The sequence below is a fragment of the Pleurodeles waltl genome, chromosome 3_1 (genome assembly GCF_031143425.1).
Source record: "Pleurodeles waltl isolate 20211129_DDA chromosome 3_1, aPleWal1.hap1.20221129, whole genome shotgun sequence".
Taxonomy (NCBI): domain Eukaryota; kingdom Metazoa; phylum Chordata; class Amphibia; order Caudata; family Salamandridae; genus Pleurodeles; species Pleurodeles waltl.
The window spans coordinates 1,945,496,250-1,945,511,555 of NC_090440.1; the positions used below are offsets into that span (position 1 = coordinate 1,945,496,250).

The following is a 15,306-nucleotide window of genomic DNA, read 5'->3' on the forward strand; positions in this document are numbered from 1 at the left end:
CTGCACCACAGGTATTCACAAGATGTCTAGTAGTTGTAGTAGCAGCAGCACAGTTAAGCAGTCAAAGCATTCATGTTTTTCCACATCTAGATGACTGACTGATCAAAGCCAGCACTCCCACTTTGTCTGCATCACATCCAAACTACCATACACTTGCTCCATCAACTAGGCTTTACCGTCATTTTCCAAAAATGTCATCTTCAGCCTCTTCAGATCCAGCCGTATCTCGGAGCTGTTCTAAACACACAGCTGGGATTAGCTTATCCCAGTGCAGCACTAATATGGATCTTTCAAACACAATTATCATGTTTTCACCCGACCAGCAAGTTACAGTCAGGTGTGTCATGATGCTAGTAAGCATGATGGCCTTGTGCATCGTCATAGTGACAAATGCCCATCTACACATATGCATTGCAGGAATGCCTAGCAGGGCAGTGGTCTGTCATAGCGTCACCTGGAGGATCTATTGTTTGTAGACAGCCGCAGCGATCGCTCTCTGCAGTGGTGGAACAAAGACAACCTGTTAAAGGGACAGCTTTTCCTCAACCCTGTTCTTCAGACCATTCTGTCAAGGGACACATTACAGTCAGGGTGGGGTGCTCACTTTCAAGATCTCACAGGCCAAGGTCTCTGGGATTCCAAACACTGCAGTCTGCACATTAAATACCTCGAACTTCTCTGTTCAGCTAGTGCTAAAGTTGTCCCAATGCACACAGACATGATAACCATGTATTATGTGCAGAAACGGAGGGGGCACACATTCTCTACAGTTGTCCCACCTATCGCAGACGTTCTGGCGTTGGGAGTTTCGTCACAGCATCTATCTCATAGCGGAATATCTACCCGGGACACACAACAATTTTGCCAACCTCAGCAGGATGTGGCAACAAATTCACAAATGGGAACCCCACACATAGGTACTGCCCCTCTGCTTCCTAAAGTGGAAGTTTTCAGGCATAGACCTGTTCGCCATAGAAGAAAACACAAAATGCCCAAACTTTGCCTCCAAGTTTCCTCACCCTCAGTCCAAAGGCAAAGCTCTATGGAAGAAATGGTCAGGGATATTTGCCTATGCTTTTCCACCTCTTCCTCTTCTTCCAATTCTGGTTTGGAAGCTCAGGCAACCATCCCTCACACTGATACTACTACCTTCAGCGTGGTCTTGGCAGCCGTGGTTCAGCACTCTCCTAGTGCTATCAGTAGTTCCTCATGAGAAGCTTGCCCTCAACCCGGACCTTCTCACTGAGGACCAGGGTAAAATCAGGCACCCAGTTTCCAAGGAATTAAATCTTGGGATATGGCATACGAAGTCATAGAATTTGGATACATTAACCTGCCTCTAGAATTGCATGGATATTCTTAGAGGCACATAAGCTTACCACTAGAGCATGCTACACAGCAAAATAGAAATGTATTGTTTGCTATTGCCTGTCAAAACAGTTGAACCCTTTGAAAGTCACAAAGGAGGGCATTCTCTCCTATCTTCTTCATTTGCAGAAAGCAAACTTACTGCATACCTCCATAAGATTGCATCTGGCTGCAGTAGCTGCCTGTCTTCAGAGCAGTCTTCATGGAAGGGTTTAAACAAGTGATTCCACCAAGGGCTCCCCTGTGCCTTCTTGGAATCTTAATATTGTACTTACAAAAAACTCATGGGGTCCACCTTTTGACCCTCTACATCAGTGCCCTTTTCAGTTCTTGTCATGGAAGGTAGCACTCTTAGTTGCTATCACTTCACTTAGGCGTATTAATGAGCTTCAGGCTTTAACCCTGCAAGATCCTTTTTTCCATATGCATAAGTATAAAGTGGTTCTTCGCACCAACCCTAATTTCCTACCAAAAGTGGTATCTTAATTCTACCTCATCCAATCTATTGAATTTCCAGTCTTTTTTGCACCACCAGACTCTATTGCTGAAAGAGCTTTTCACACTCTAGATGTTGAGAGCGCTTCTATTCTACATTGATTGAACTAAAACCTTCAGAAAGACCAAACAGCTTTTTGTTGCTTTTTAAACACCACATAAAGGCAACACTAGATCCAAATCCTCCATAGCCAGATGGAGGTGTAGTCAGTGTCTAGGAAGCCAGGCTCTCTAGAGGTAGCTGTGGAAAAGCAGCCAAGGCTTATCTAGGAGACATGCAAATCTCATGCAATACCACTGTGGTCATATAGCACTGACACACATGAAAGAACCACAGTTCCAAAAATAAAGGTACTTTATTTTAGTGACAGAAATACTAAAATACTATGTAGGCAATACTCTGTTAGCAGGTGAGTAACAAACTATTATGTACGCCTTAGTTGTCAGGATTGAGCATAAAAAGCAATAAAAAACAGTGCAATAACAATAGACAATAGTGACCCTAAAGGAAGCCCAAACCATATACTAAACAAATGGAATGCGAATGATGGACCCCCACCCAGGTAAGTGGAATCTGTAGAGGGGAGCTGGAGGAACTAGGAACCCTAACAGGTAAGCACCAAAGTGCCTCCTAGCAATCAGGAGAGAAGAGGTAAGTACCTGTTTTTTCCCAAACCCACAGAGAAATTTTGGGAAAGGACTGCAAGACCCAAGCAAGACTGCAAGAAACAGAAGATGGATCCAGACAGAAGAGTGCCTGCAAACGAAGGGGACTAAGTCTAGTCCCATTTGGTGTATCTGGTTGGGGCTGGAGCTACTACCCACACTTCTGGAGATGCAGAACCAGGTCGACAGTGAAGTCCAGGAGTTGGCAGTACTGTACAGGAGCAGAAGAGGAGTTCAGGAGTGATGCAGTTGACATCCCACGTCAGAATTAGAGTTGCAGTCCGTCAGTGGTGTGGAAAAACCACCAACAGCCTTGGCAAAGGCAAGAGTCGCAGAAGAGAAGTTGGAGAGCTGCTCAGCACCAGAAAGGTCAGAGGGGACTCAACCCAAGGAGGGAATTCCCTGGGTGACCCCCCAGCAGTCATGAGAGCAAGAAGTCGTGGATGCAGCCCCCACAGGCTACTCGCAGGCACAGGAGTTGCAGTGAGGCCCACTCAACACACCTGGAAAGGAGTCCCACGTTGCTTGAGCAGCAGGCAGGAGACCACACGTTGCAGGGAAGAGTGCTAGAGATCGGGCCACACGGAGCCTGAAGATGCCTCGGAGGAAAAGCCAAAACACCTTGGTAGTTGCAAGAGTTGCGGTGCAAAGGGGTACCGTTCTGCAAGGAGAGGCAAAGACTCACCACCTCCAAAGTTGCACAGCTGGTAGAAGGGACCAAGGGAACCACTCAAGACCACTACCCGAGTTGAAGGATCCACGCAGACTTGCAGGAGAGAAGATCTATGCATCCGGTCGTCGTCGTTGCAGCTAGTGCCTGAGGATGCCGGGGAGTGACTCCTTCACTCCAAGGGAGATTCCTTCTTGGTGCACACTGAAGACTTGCCACCCTCAGAGGATGCCCAGCCCGGGAAATGTTGCAGTTGCTGGAAGGAGCCAGAGAAACAAAGTTGCAGAGCGAAGTCGCCGCTGGAGCTGCAGATTCTAGGTTCCTTTGAAGTCCAGTTGCAGTTCCAGGGGCCAGAAGTCGAAGTAAACATTGCAGAGGAGGCCTGCTGGAATCTTGCACGTCGAATCCGAGGACCCACTGAAGAGGGAGACCCTAAATTGGTCACCCAGCCTGGTGACCACCTATCAGGAAGGGGCTGTGATGTCACCTGCCTGACCTGACAACTCAGATACTTCCAGAGACCTCTGCCCGCCTTGGATTCAAGATACAGAAACAAGTGCCCATCTAGAGCATCTCTGGGCACCACTCCTGGGGTGGTGATAGACAGGGAAGTGGTTACTCCCCTTTCCATTTTCCATTTTGCGCCAGAGCAAGGACTGGAGGTCCCTGAACCGGTGCAGACTGGTTTATGCAAGGAGGGCACCAAATGTGCCCTTCACAGCATACCAGTGCCCCCCCCCCCCCCCACCCTTCCAACCCTAAAGGAAATCCTATGTTCTGCATTCCTAGGCTTGAGCTGGTCAAATGTATATACATTTGCATTGATATCTCTTTACTCTTAGACTGTATTCCGCCAATGGGAAAGCAGTCTAACAATGGAATTGATGCCCATGTATATTACCAGCAAGAGGAGGAGCTGCTATACCTTGTGACTGGAAATAATTTTTGAAGAAAAACAATTTGCAACCTCCCGGACCCAACACTAGATGGCAGAAGTATGCAGAGCTTGTGAATCTACAGCACTGCATGCCACAAGCAGATGCTTACTGGGTAAGTAGCATTTTCACCTGGGAGGTGAAGGGAGGTTGGGGAGGTAGGGGAGTAGGATTGGGGGGGGGGGGGGGGGGGTGGCGAGTAGGGTTGGGGGCAGGAGGTGGTAGGATTGGGGCAGGGTGATGGTGGGGCTGGGTTTGGAGGGGTTGAGGGTCTCACAGGAACCAACAAGCAGGCTCAGGTCTCACGATAATTGGGGATATAGGGACACTTTTGGTCCTCTTCTCCTCTGGCTGTACTGGCCGGTACAGAGGTGTCTATAAACATCTGGTTTCTGTCACCGAGGGCACTCACAGTAGAGGTTGCCTGCAGAAAGAGGCTGCAAGCAATGTTGGGAAGTCCAGTGTTGGCAAACCCAAGGTGAGCTTTGGCTCTGGAGGGCCTGGGGGTCCATGCTGGCACCATTGGCCCACTTCCGCTCAGGCTAGGGAGCACAGGTGCAGTGGTGCCGTCCGGTGTCGGATTTTGGCAGTACAGAATCCTTGTGAGCGGCTCCACTTCTTACTCCACTGGAGATTCTGGTTACTTCTTAAAGTTCTGGTAGTCCTCCTAGACCTTTGGAGGCAGAACAGCTGCAGGACGAGTTGTCTTTGGCGCAGTTGTTGAGGACAGCAGGCAGGCTGTTGGATCCAGGTCAGCTGCTACTCCTCACTTCTTGCTTTTCGTGACATTTGGGTCCTCCTTCACCGTGCTGGTATCAGTGTGTCCTCCTAGTTCTCAATTTAGCAGCATTAGGGGAGTGAAGGGTAGCAGCCAATGGGTTACTTACCCCTGGGGTCACTTCACCCCCTAGATGACCACTTTATCTGGGGAAAGGGCATTTCCCTGTCTCAGAATTTCTAAATCCACCACACACAAGACGGTGGGATTCCTAATTTTGTGTTCACTTCAGACTGGTCATCGTAGAAGTGTTTCTAGCCGGACACTGTAACACACCTCCTTCCTACCTAATTTTTGTGCCAGTTCTGGTGCCAAATGGGCCCCAGGGCATGGGGTCGCCTCTCACCTGCCTGTGGGGAAGCTGAGGGTCGCGTATCAAAGGAGGCAGTGACTTTGAAGTCCCTGGCCTTGGTATGCAGATTTACTAGCCATCCTATTGGCAGAGGTGATAACACCTGCTGCCAGAGCAGGCATTGTTTCTGACCGTGGAGAGCAGAGGCTTTCACCTCCAGGGAGTAAGAAACTCTAATGTGGCAGGCTGGTTGAAACCAGTCAACCAGCACACTAGGGGACTAGTAGGTTTCAGGGTGCACTTCTAAAGTGCCTTATGGGTGCATGCACAATAAATCCAATACTGACATCAGTATGGACTTTTAAAGTATAGGTGTTTGATACTGAATACCACTATTTTACGTGCAGCAATCATGTAGCTGGATCGTTCCTGCTGACCAGTGTCCAGTATATGGTTTACAATGGCTGCCTGGTCCCTTGCAATGTTTAGAAATGGAACTAGACATCACAGGGGCATATCTGCTCATGAGGATATGTCCTCACATGCATTATAATGCACCCTGCCCTAGGGCTCTTAAGGCCTGCTGTAGGGTGTGACTTGCATATAATGCATGCAGTGACTTTGGCATAGCACACAATGTGTGCCATGTCATGTTTTCATTCAGGGCTTGCGATGGCAGGTTGTGTACAATTTGTGTGGGGGTACCTTAGGATGGCGCAAGTTATGCTACAGTCCTTAGGGGACCCTCTTTAGTTTCCATGCCCTATGTAACAGGAATGCCATTCACTAGGGACTTGCAGGGGTGCTAAAGTCCTCTACCAGTTGTTAAACAATCAGACGTAATTTGTTTTAAGGAAAGTACCCTGGTACTGAGGTCTGATTAGAAGTCCTCAGTGCGGTGTCAAATTCGAAAATTAACAACTATTAGTTCTAAAAGGTGTCAAAATGTGGGTGGGGGAGGAGGGGTGGTATCTCCCAGCCAGCCTGTTTGGCCACAGCACAGAGTCCAGAGGCTGGCGGAAACACCTGGCAGGATCCATCTGTTTGCCACTACCGAGAAAGTGCATTGTCAGCACTTCGTGTTGGAGATTCCAAGTCGTTGCTTGATCTGAGATGCATTCTGCCACGAGTGGAATTCGGGACTTCTGCATTTGTTTCACAGGTCATTTACAGAACAGAACAGTGTCAGTGCAGAGATGCAAATCGCCACCTTCTGGCGCACAGAGGTACTACAGAAATGTTTTCATAGCCAGTCTGTTGACAAGCGGAATAGTGAACAGATGAGGAATCCGCAGCTAGGTAGTTCATACCAGGGAGAGTGTTACCAAAGGCAAGTAACTTGTTCATTACTTGTATAATACTTGTTGAGCATTTGCAACCAAAACCTCAAAATAAATTAAAAAAAATAAAGGAACCCAGAGTGCAAAAAAGAAAAAGTTTTTTTTCTTTTTCTTTGTCATTCAATGAGTCAAACATAACGGTAGATTGCATTTCCTATGTAGATGGTTATAAAATAAAACGTAATGAAAGTTTTGAATAATAGAAATTAACAGCTACAGTACAACTGGAGTGGAACTTTATCCTAGGCCTTGACATGCAATGATGGCTATTTTTAGTGGAAATTATGTGAAATGTAGCCTCACCTAGAGTTGTACAAATTATTTCTCTTTTGTTTTCTTTCCAGGGATATTAAAGCTGGAAACATCCTATTAACAGAGCCTGGTCAGGTGAAACTTGCAGACTTTGGATCAGCTTCAATAGCATCTCCTGCAAATTCCTTTGTGGGGACACCATATTGGTGAGACAGCTTTCTGAGTAATGCACTTTGTTTACAGGCTTGTAGATGTTCACAGACTCTCCCAATTCGTGATTGTGTCACATTACCCACTGTATTTGATTTCTTACCTTGACAAACCAACTGGATTATCAGTTTTTGTTACATTCAGGAACATTTAATTTGAATACCACCTATACTAGTACCCTTACTTATTGTCATGTGTTGTGACCAAGACTCTTGTTCTATATTATGATGATTAGCTATGTTGTATCCTCAGATCTGTCAACACGGTTTTTTATGTGTGTGTACCACCTGCACCCTCTGCTGCTTTAGAATCTAAAGACTTTCACCCTTCTTCAAATGCATTCCTAAGTTTCCCATGCATATAATACTGAAATCCTTTTTAGGGCAAGCCTGCCAGCTGTTTGGTTGAAAATGACCTTTTGTCACTTTACAGGGATCATACTGGGACTTGAAGCTCATCCATTGGTTAACTTTGTCATTCATTTGCTTGCTTCTTATTTTAATGGCTTGCCTTGCTCATCTTGCATTTGTCCCTCCCCTGGAACATATCCATTTTACTTTTGTCCTTCCACTGCTTACTTTCAAAGAGCTACTCTTTCCTTTTTGCTTAAGCACTCCCTGAGAGTGAATATATTTTCCTTCCGCCTTCCTTATATGCTTCTCTCCCACGACGCACTAATTTGCTTTCTTATCTGTGCCATTTACTTGTGTGTTCTCTCGTCCATGTGCTTCTCCCTTTAGCTGCGCTTTCTTGTCAGTGTCCTTCTACTTTCCCACCACCTGCACTGTTGCTTGAAATGAAGGCCCTGTTCCTGCTGCAGTGTCTTCTCGAGAGCCCATGCTCAAAGCTGCTGTGCTCCCACGATCAGCAGTGTGTTGGATTTGTTGCCCTGACGTGGGTAGGCATCCAGGGTAATGGAGCAGCTGTATTTCCCCTCTCCTCAAACAAAGCCGACAGTAGCCAGATTCCCCCTCCCTCGTTCTTCTCCTTGGATTGTCACTAGGTTTACACTAAGTTAACATGGCCGCAAGGCCTGCAGATCCTTTCTCCTTCTCCTTCTCCAGCGACAAGGGTGTTTTGGTCATGGTCTGTGGTCTGGGACGCCACATCTGTGCGCTGTGGGCAGCCAATACTCTTGGGAGAGCTGTAGTGCTCATGCAGCAGGGTGTTACAGCAGAGTCTTTGTCTGTTCAAGCGCCACCCCCATTTCCCTTGCTTACAGCCAGACCTATGTGACGTTGCAGGACTTGTCTTTGTTAATGATTGCAGGCTTCGTTTGGAATGGCATCACATGATTTGCTAGTCTGTGTCCAGGCTAAGAGTGTGCTGTGTTTATAGTAGCTGTGTTCTTGATTTGTAAAAGGTGGCAGTGGGCTCAAAGTGACTTCATTGCCTGCTGTCAGCAGACAGTATTATAGCAGTACGTCGTCAAGCATAGTCTTTCCTCTTTTCTTGAAGTGTTGGTAGCTTTATACGGTTTTCTATGAAAATACATTGGACCTTGTGTTTTTTTTTTCTTATCTTTACCTTATTTTCTGTGTTGCAAGTACATATGACAGCTGTTGCACCTTTTTTACTTTTGTTCATACTGTATAGCATCAGCTTTTTTGCCAATGTTGTACAGCATCATAATTTTTGCCAGTGCTGTGGAGAATGGACAAAAAGCAGCGGCAGAGCCAATAAGTCTCTAACATGAGACCTATTAGTTTTCTCATTGCTTGTTCAGTCTTCAAAAGGCACATCAGAAAAAAAGTAAATCTAGATCTGTTTCGCAAAACCAGATTAATCCGTGGTGAACACTTTTTAAGATGGACAATTGGGCTCTTGTCTGTTGCCCAGTAAAAAAGGAAGTACACAAAAATAAATACATTTTAAATTGTATTTATATAGGGCCTACTACCGCTGACGAGGCGTGTGTTGCTTTAGAAACGCATGCTCTCCATACTTCTACCATCTAGCCTTTTTTTTTTAATAAAGAAGTTTTTATTGTTTTAGGAAAAATGAGGAAAGAAATGCACATCATATACAAATGCTGAAACAAAATTAACATAGTGGAATTAATCCAAACTACATATAATGAATACTTTAAGCACTCGGTCATGTTCAACCCGGTCCACCTTAAACACAGTGCGTGATATTTGTGTCTCCCACTGATAGGAAGAGGCTTGGTCTCGGGCTCACACATGCCCGCACACGCGGAGAAAAGGGGACAGGCCGAGGCCTGGGCCTCATCTCTGAGGCGAGTACCCCAACCATGTGCTGAGCTCTGATTTACTCTAGTCTCTCGCCAGTGCCTTCCACTTCCCCCATATTTTGTCATATTTACTTGGGCATCCCCTGGCCTCGCAAACCAATCTCTCACGTTGTGCACACCAGTCCACTCCCTGCCTCCATTTATTCAGGCATGGTGCCGCTCCTGCCTTCCACTCAGTCATAATGTCTCTTTTAGCAACTAGGCACGCTATTCCTAGGAAAGTCCGGTCTGCTCTCCTCAGGTCCGTGTCTCCTATTACCCCCAGTAAAAATGGGAACGGAGCCAGTGTCGCGTCTACCTGCAGGACCTTGGAGATCTGTCTTTTGATTGCTCCCCAATATGCCTCTATAATTGGGCATGACCATGTCATGTGAAAGAAATCTGCCTCTGGTTGAAAACATCACGGGCAACCAGCCGTGGAACGGAGGCCTGCCCTATGTAGCCTTGCGGGTGTTAGGTATGCAGTGCGTAGGTAGAAGGATTGTAAGAGACGTAATTTGGTGGACATTACCAGGACTCGAGGTGCCAACAGGGCCTCTCCCCATTCCTCCTCCTCGATTGGTCTCACCCATCCCTCCCATCTGTGGCGGAGCTTCTCAAGGGAACCCGAGGTGTTAGCTATTAGTGAGCGGTATATCTGTGAGACTCTGCCTCTACCCAGATTACCCATTAGTACCTTCGCTTCCATGGGAGCGTATTCAGGAATGTGTTCATCGACTTGCGTGTGTGTCATTAGAGCATGACGCAGCTGAAGGTATTTGTGGAATTGTGTTCTAGTGTGAAGAGTCCCTGGAGCTCCTCAAAGGACCTCATGTGAGATCCCCCCCAGACATCCCCAAGCGTAGTGATCCCTATATTATCCCATTTCTGGAACCCCTTCAGTCCCGCCACTTCAGCAAGTAACTTTCCATGCCATAGCGGGGTCTGTTGGGTAATAAGATTCCACCACCCTGAGACCCTCTGGGCATCTCGCCACCCCATCAGAATCACTCTAGTCACCTCTGGGATGGATCGGGGAATCGGGCACCCATAGAGAGTGTCAAATATCCCGGGGTAGCCCAATGTACGGAGCTCAAGTCTGTACTCAGGGTCCGACCAGCCTCCTCCAACCCAGTCATTGATGACAAGTAGTTGCGTTGCGAGGTGGTAGTAGTATATATTTGACATTCCCAACCCTCCATCGTAAACATCTCGTTGACATACGGTAAGCTCCAGTCGGGGGCGGGTGCCCTTCCATAGGAAGTGGCGAATCACTGAGTCAATTTCTTTAAACCATTGTAGTGTAGCCATTTTTAATGTAGCTTTCTGCGCGTTTGCTTAACGTATTAGGCCTCTGTGCACTTTGCCCTAGATGCATTTTATTTAGCCTCGCACTGTTATTTTACAATAACCAGTTACACGGTCTTGTTTTATTTCCTTCTATCACACTGTCTAGCTTACTTCAGCACTGTGTTCTCAAACAATACATTCTTGCTCGCTCTGTGCTTCAGTCAAGGATACAGTCTGGTACATTGCCGATAAACGTGGTAGAAGGTTAGTCTTTATGGTTCGTAGAAAGTACACATCCTTACGTAGGGACGTTTCTTAGAACACAGGCGCGTTAGTTATAAAAACACTTTCTAGTCCTGATACACGTAAGAGGGAGATTCCGACCAGGAACCCACAACTAGATGCTGACTGTCCTGTTGCAGATGCTGATCCAGATCACAGGCCTTTGCTCAGGTATGAGGGTTGATGTCCTCCTGGGGGAACCAGAAAGGCAGGCTTAGAGCTTCACATGCTGTGCTCAAAATATAACTTAGAGAGAACATAATTTAGTTGCAATATGATAGCCTTATTCTTATGTTTCACTCTCCTCGTTACTATTTAAATCCTACTGTGTTGTATGGTTCTGGTTATTGCGGCTCACGCCTTGTCATCTAAAATGCAGTTGTTTTATTAAACCAATCTTTAAAACTCAAACTGCCTTTGTCATTTATATATGAGACCGCACTTTGTACGAGAGAACTGGTTGTGACCTGAGTGACCACAACTTCCCTGGGAAGCACTAAGACGTCATACGCTTGGCTGCCCAATTGTCTCTTCCCTTTGGGAGAGATGAGGCACTGCTAGTTAGCCGGAGCATAACCTGGATTTGGGGTGACAAGGGTCCTTCACCGTGGGTCAGACTTAGTCCCCCACACTACGAACGATCCTGTCGCCCAAAAATCCAGTAGTCTCATTAGGATAATGAGAGCATACGCGACACCATCTCTTGGGGATTGGGTTGGGGAAGTTCTGCAGCAGGTAGAGGAGCCTGGGAAGGACCATCATTTTTAAAAGCGCAATTCTTCCGAGCAGATTAAGAGGCAGTGTTTGCCAATGCTGGAGGTCAGCCTTAATTCTGGCAGTGAGTGGTGTGACATTGAGCTCCCACGTCAGTTCTGGAATGAGAGCAATGTGAACCCCCAGGTATTTGAAACTATTCCGTCATACTGGGGTGGTCTGTTGCCAGTCAATACAGTCTCTTGCAGGGTGCAGTGGTACCAGCAGAGATTTGCGGGGATTTAGCGTGAGGCCAGAGGCGTCCGTGAAGAGGTCCAGGATCTGTAGGATACGCGGACCACTTGTGGCCGGGTTGGCAATGTATAGGAGAACATCATCGGCGTATAAACGCCACTCGATCCTCCGGCCCAGCAGGCCAAGACCACCCCTCAATCAGAGGGTCCTCCCGGCTATATTACGAGTGCAAAAAGCAGCGGGGACAAAGGGCAACCCTGGCGTGGTCCACGGCTAATGCAGAACGAATCAGATACAGCTCCATTGACCTGCACCCTAGCCGTTGGATGGGAATATAGTAGTCCCACTAGCCTTCGGAATCTGGGACCAATCCCGTTGCTCTGTAGGACTTGATCTAGGTATGACCAGTCCACGGTGTCAAACGCTTTTTCAAATTCAAGGAGGAGCAGAGCCTTTGGTGAGTGAGTTAAGACTCCACGGTGCGCCAAGGCCAGGTGCAGGCGTCTAATACAGTGCCTAGTACTCCGGGAGGGCATAAAGCCACATTGGTCGGGATGGATCAATGATGGGAGGGCTGTTTTCAATCTGGAGGCAAGAATTGAGGAAAGTATTTTAACTTCGATGTTTAGGAGAGAAATGGTCCGGTAGTCTGAACAATGCCGCGACGGAGGCTGAGTTTTAGGGATTACCGCAATCGTGGCTTGGTCAGTGTCGGGGGGGGGAATCGATTGTTACTCTCCGCTTTGTCATACATGTTAAGGAGGTGGGGTCCTAGTATGTCGCTGCATCTGCTGTAAAGCTCTGCTGGGAAGCCGTCTGGACCTGGGGTCTTGCCCGAGGCCAGGGTGGCTATTGCGCCTGGACTTCCTTCCAGGCTTATTGCTTCGTCTAAGTTATCCCGAACTGCGGGAGAAATCGTGGGGGGAGAGTCATTTCGTTGAGGAGGAGGGACTCCCTTTCTGCCGGCGGCCAGGGGCGTTCTTCGTATAATCGCGCATAGTAAGAGGCAAAGCTCTGCGCCATGTCTCTGGGGGTCTTGGCGGGGGTCCCGGTTTCATCTAAGATTTCTGATACGATCCTGTTGGCCATAGGTCGCGTGGCCAACCAGTGTAAGAGTTTACCATTTTTATCTCCCAACCATACACTCGAGCCGTTGATGCCCTCCAAATATGTTTGGCAGATTCTAAGACTAGGGTTTTAATCTCCTCACATACCTTTATAAGCTGTCGCAAGCACTGGGCTGAGGGAGTGGCAAGGTGCTGGCGTTCGAGGCGCACTGCACGAGCCTCTAGCTCTGCTATTTGGGAAATGCGTGCACGTTCCCGCACACAAAGGAGATGTTTGGCGGTGCCCTCTGTCGCCTTACACGCGGCCCAGATCGTACCTGGGGATTGTACCGATCCCATGTTTTCGTCAAAATATTGTGCTAAATGCTTCTTCACCACCGTTTTGTACTCCTCGTCCTGTAAGTACAAGGCATTCAAGCGCCACACTGGTCGGCCAGTTGGGTCTGTGCCGCCCAGTCGGATTTGTATTGGTGTGTGGTCAGAGACTCCGTGGGGAAGGATCTCAGCCCCAGTGACATTGGTAATGTCTAGTGCAGGTGTAAATATGAGATTGATTCTGGCATGTGTCCCATGGGCTGCTGATGTGTGTGTAATGTCTAGCTCTGGGGTGCCAGGTTCTCTAGACCTCGCACAGGCGTAGACTATCAGCCCAGCCCCTCAGGGCTGATGCTCGGCTCGATCGGCTAACAATAGTGTCGACGGACACGTCTAATTCGGGGTCTAATACAGCATTGAAGTCGCCTCCTATTAATATGATGCCTTGGGGGAGATCAGCCACAGTCCGCCGAAGGGAGATCAGGAAGGCATCCAACCTCGCCAGGGGAGCATATGTGCTTATGAATGAGGTTGAGGGGTTGTCCGTGCAACAACCCGGACACCACAACATATATACCCTGTGGGTCGGAATGCGTGGCTATGGTTGTCATGGGCAGTGAGCGGTGAAGCAAAATAGCTACCCCCCTGGAACCTCTAGAGAAGCCTGAGTGGTAGACTCTTTCATAACCCCCTCTGGTGAGCATGGGGCACCTGGTCCCAAGGAGTTGTGTCTCTTGTAGCAAGACCACCGGTGGGGTGTATCTGTGGAGAGTGCTGTATACTGCAGATCTTTTAATTTTGTCCAAGAGGCCGTTTAAGTTCCAGGAGAGTATTTTGGTCAGTGAGGGCAACGCGTGAGAGGGGTAGATATGTGTAGGTGCCAAGCTTCATTTTGTGTGTGTTGGGTTGACCGCCTCGAGCAATGGGGCAAAAAGGAGAAAGAACAACAGTAAAGAAACTTACAAAAACTTTGTTACTAAACTTCAGTATAAACTTATTATCCCCACCCCATACTTCCACCCAAGAAGCATCTGTCGCCCAAGTGGCCAACTTTAACAATACAGCCAGCGGAACTAACATTGGAGTGGAGTGGTGTACCCCTCCTTTAAGACGGATCGTCTGCAATTTATGAATGGGAAGCCGAAACAAGTGTAACGTGCAGCCGCCAGGTCCTTGCTATAAAGTAGACTGCGCTGGGTCCGAGCCGGGACCACCAAGGCTCGAGTGTCGTGAAACAGGTCCAACAGATCACATCAGCCGGTCGTCAACCATCTCCTGAGCTGGGTCATTGTCCCCCGGGGTGTCTCCTGACACACCCCCCCCCGAGCCGGGGCTCCTTCGCTGTTCCATCTGGGGGGGAAGTCGGCCTCCAGGGGGATCCCCAGCCGGTCTCTTGGGGCCTTTCCGGCCATGAGGACCTTTAGACGTGCAGGAAACAGAAGCATGTAGGAAAGCTGCACAGCCCTAAGTTTCTGTTTGACGTGTTCATAGGACCAGCGTCTGGTCTGAACCTCGCGGGTGTAGTCCGGGAACACCAGGATTTTGTGGTTGACCCAAAGGAGGTTGGTTGAGCATCTGGCCTCTCTGAGCACGCTGTCACGGTCCTTGAAGTTTATGAAACATGTAATCATCGGCCTCCGTGGACCACCCGGAGGAGGTCGAGGGGCCAGTGCTCTGTGCGCCCGCTTGACTGAAAACCAGGTCGACAAACTCTGGTCGGGCATCCAGGATCTAATACAGTTCTCTAGGAATTCAGACACCTTGTTGTCCTCTGCCCCTTCCGGATATCCCACGAATCGTAGATTACGCCTTGAACGGTTTTCCGCATCTTTGGCAAGTCGATGGAGCTCCCCGGTTCGGTTTTGTAACTGAGCCACCTTGGTTCTGAGTTCGGCTAGTTCGTCTTCCGCTTGCGAGACACGGGTCTCCACTTCCGTGATGCAACCCACTGCGTTCCTGAGGTCTTGCCTAATAAGGCCCATGTCCTCTCGCACCTCCCCTATTTTGGTCTCGACGGCCAGTTGTGACGACTGGATAGCCAGGAGAATTGCGCTCACTCCGTCTGGTGTGGGGGCTCCGGAGGGCGCGCCACTGTCCCCATGAGGGGTCGCCGAGGTGGTGTACTGGTCGATTTTTTTTTTTTTTTTGCTGCAAGGCTGGAGGTT

At 48.3% G+C, this 15,306-nt stretch overlaps 1 protein-coding gene across 1 annotated transcript in view; it reads left to right on the forward strand.

The window, feature by feature from the left end:
• The window catches only part of TAOK1 (TAO kinase 1), a 959,977-nt gene that overhangs the window by 458,855 nt on the left and 485,816 nt on the right, over window positions 1-15,306 (forward strand). The window contains exon 7 of the mRNA XM_069226237.1: window positions 6,889-7,002. Within this exon, the coding sequence (XP_069082338.1) occupies window positions 6,889-7,002 (114 nt within the window). The remainder of the gene's footprint in view (window positions 1-6,888; window positions 7,003-15,306) is intronic.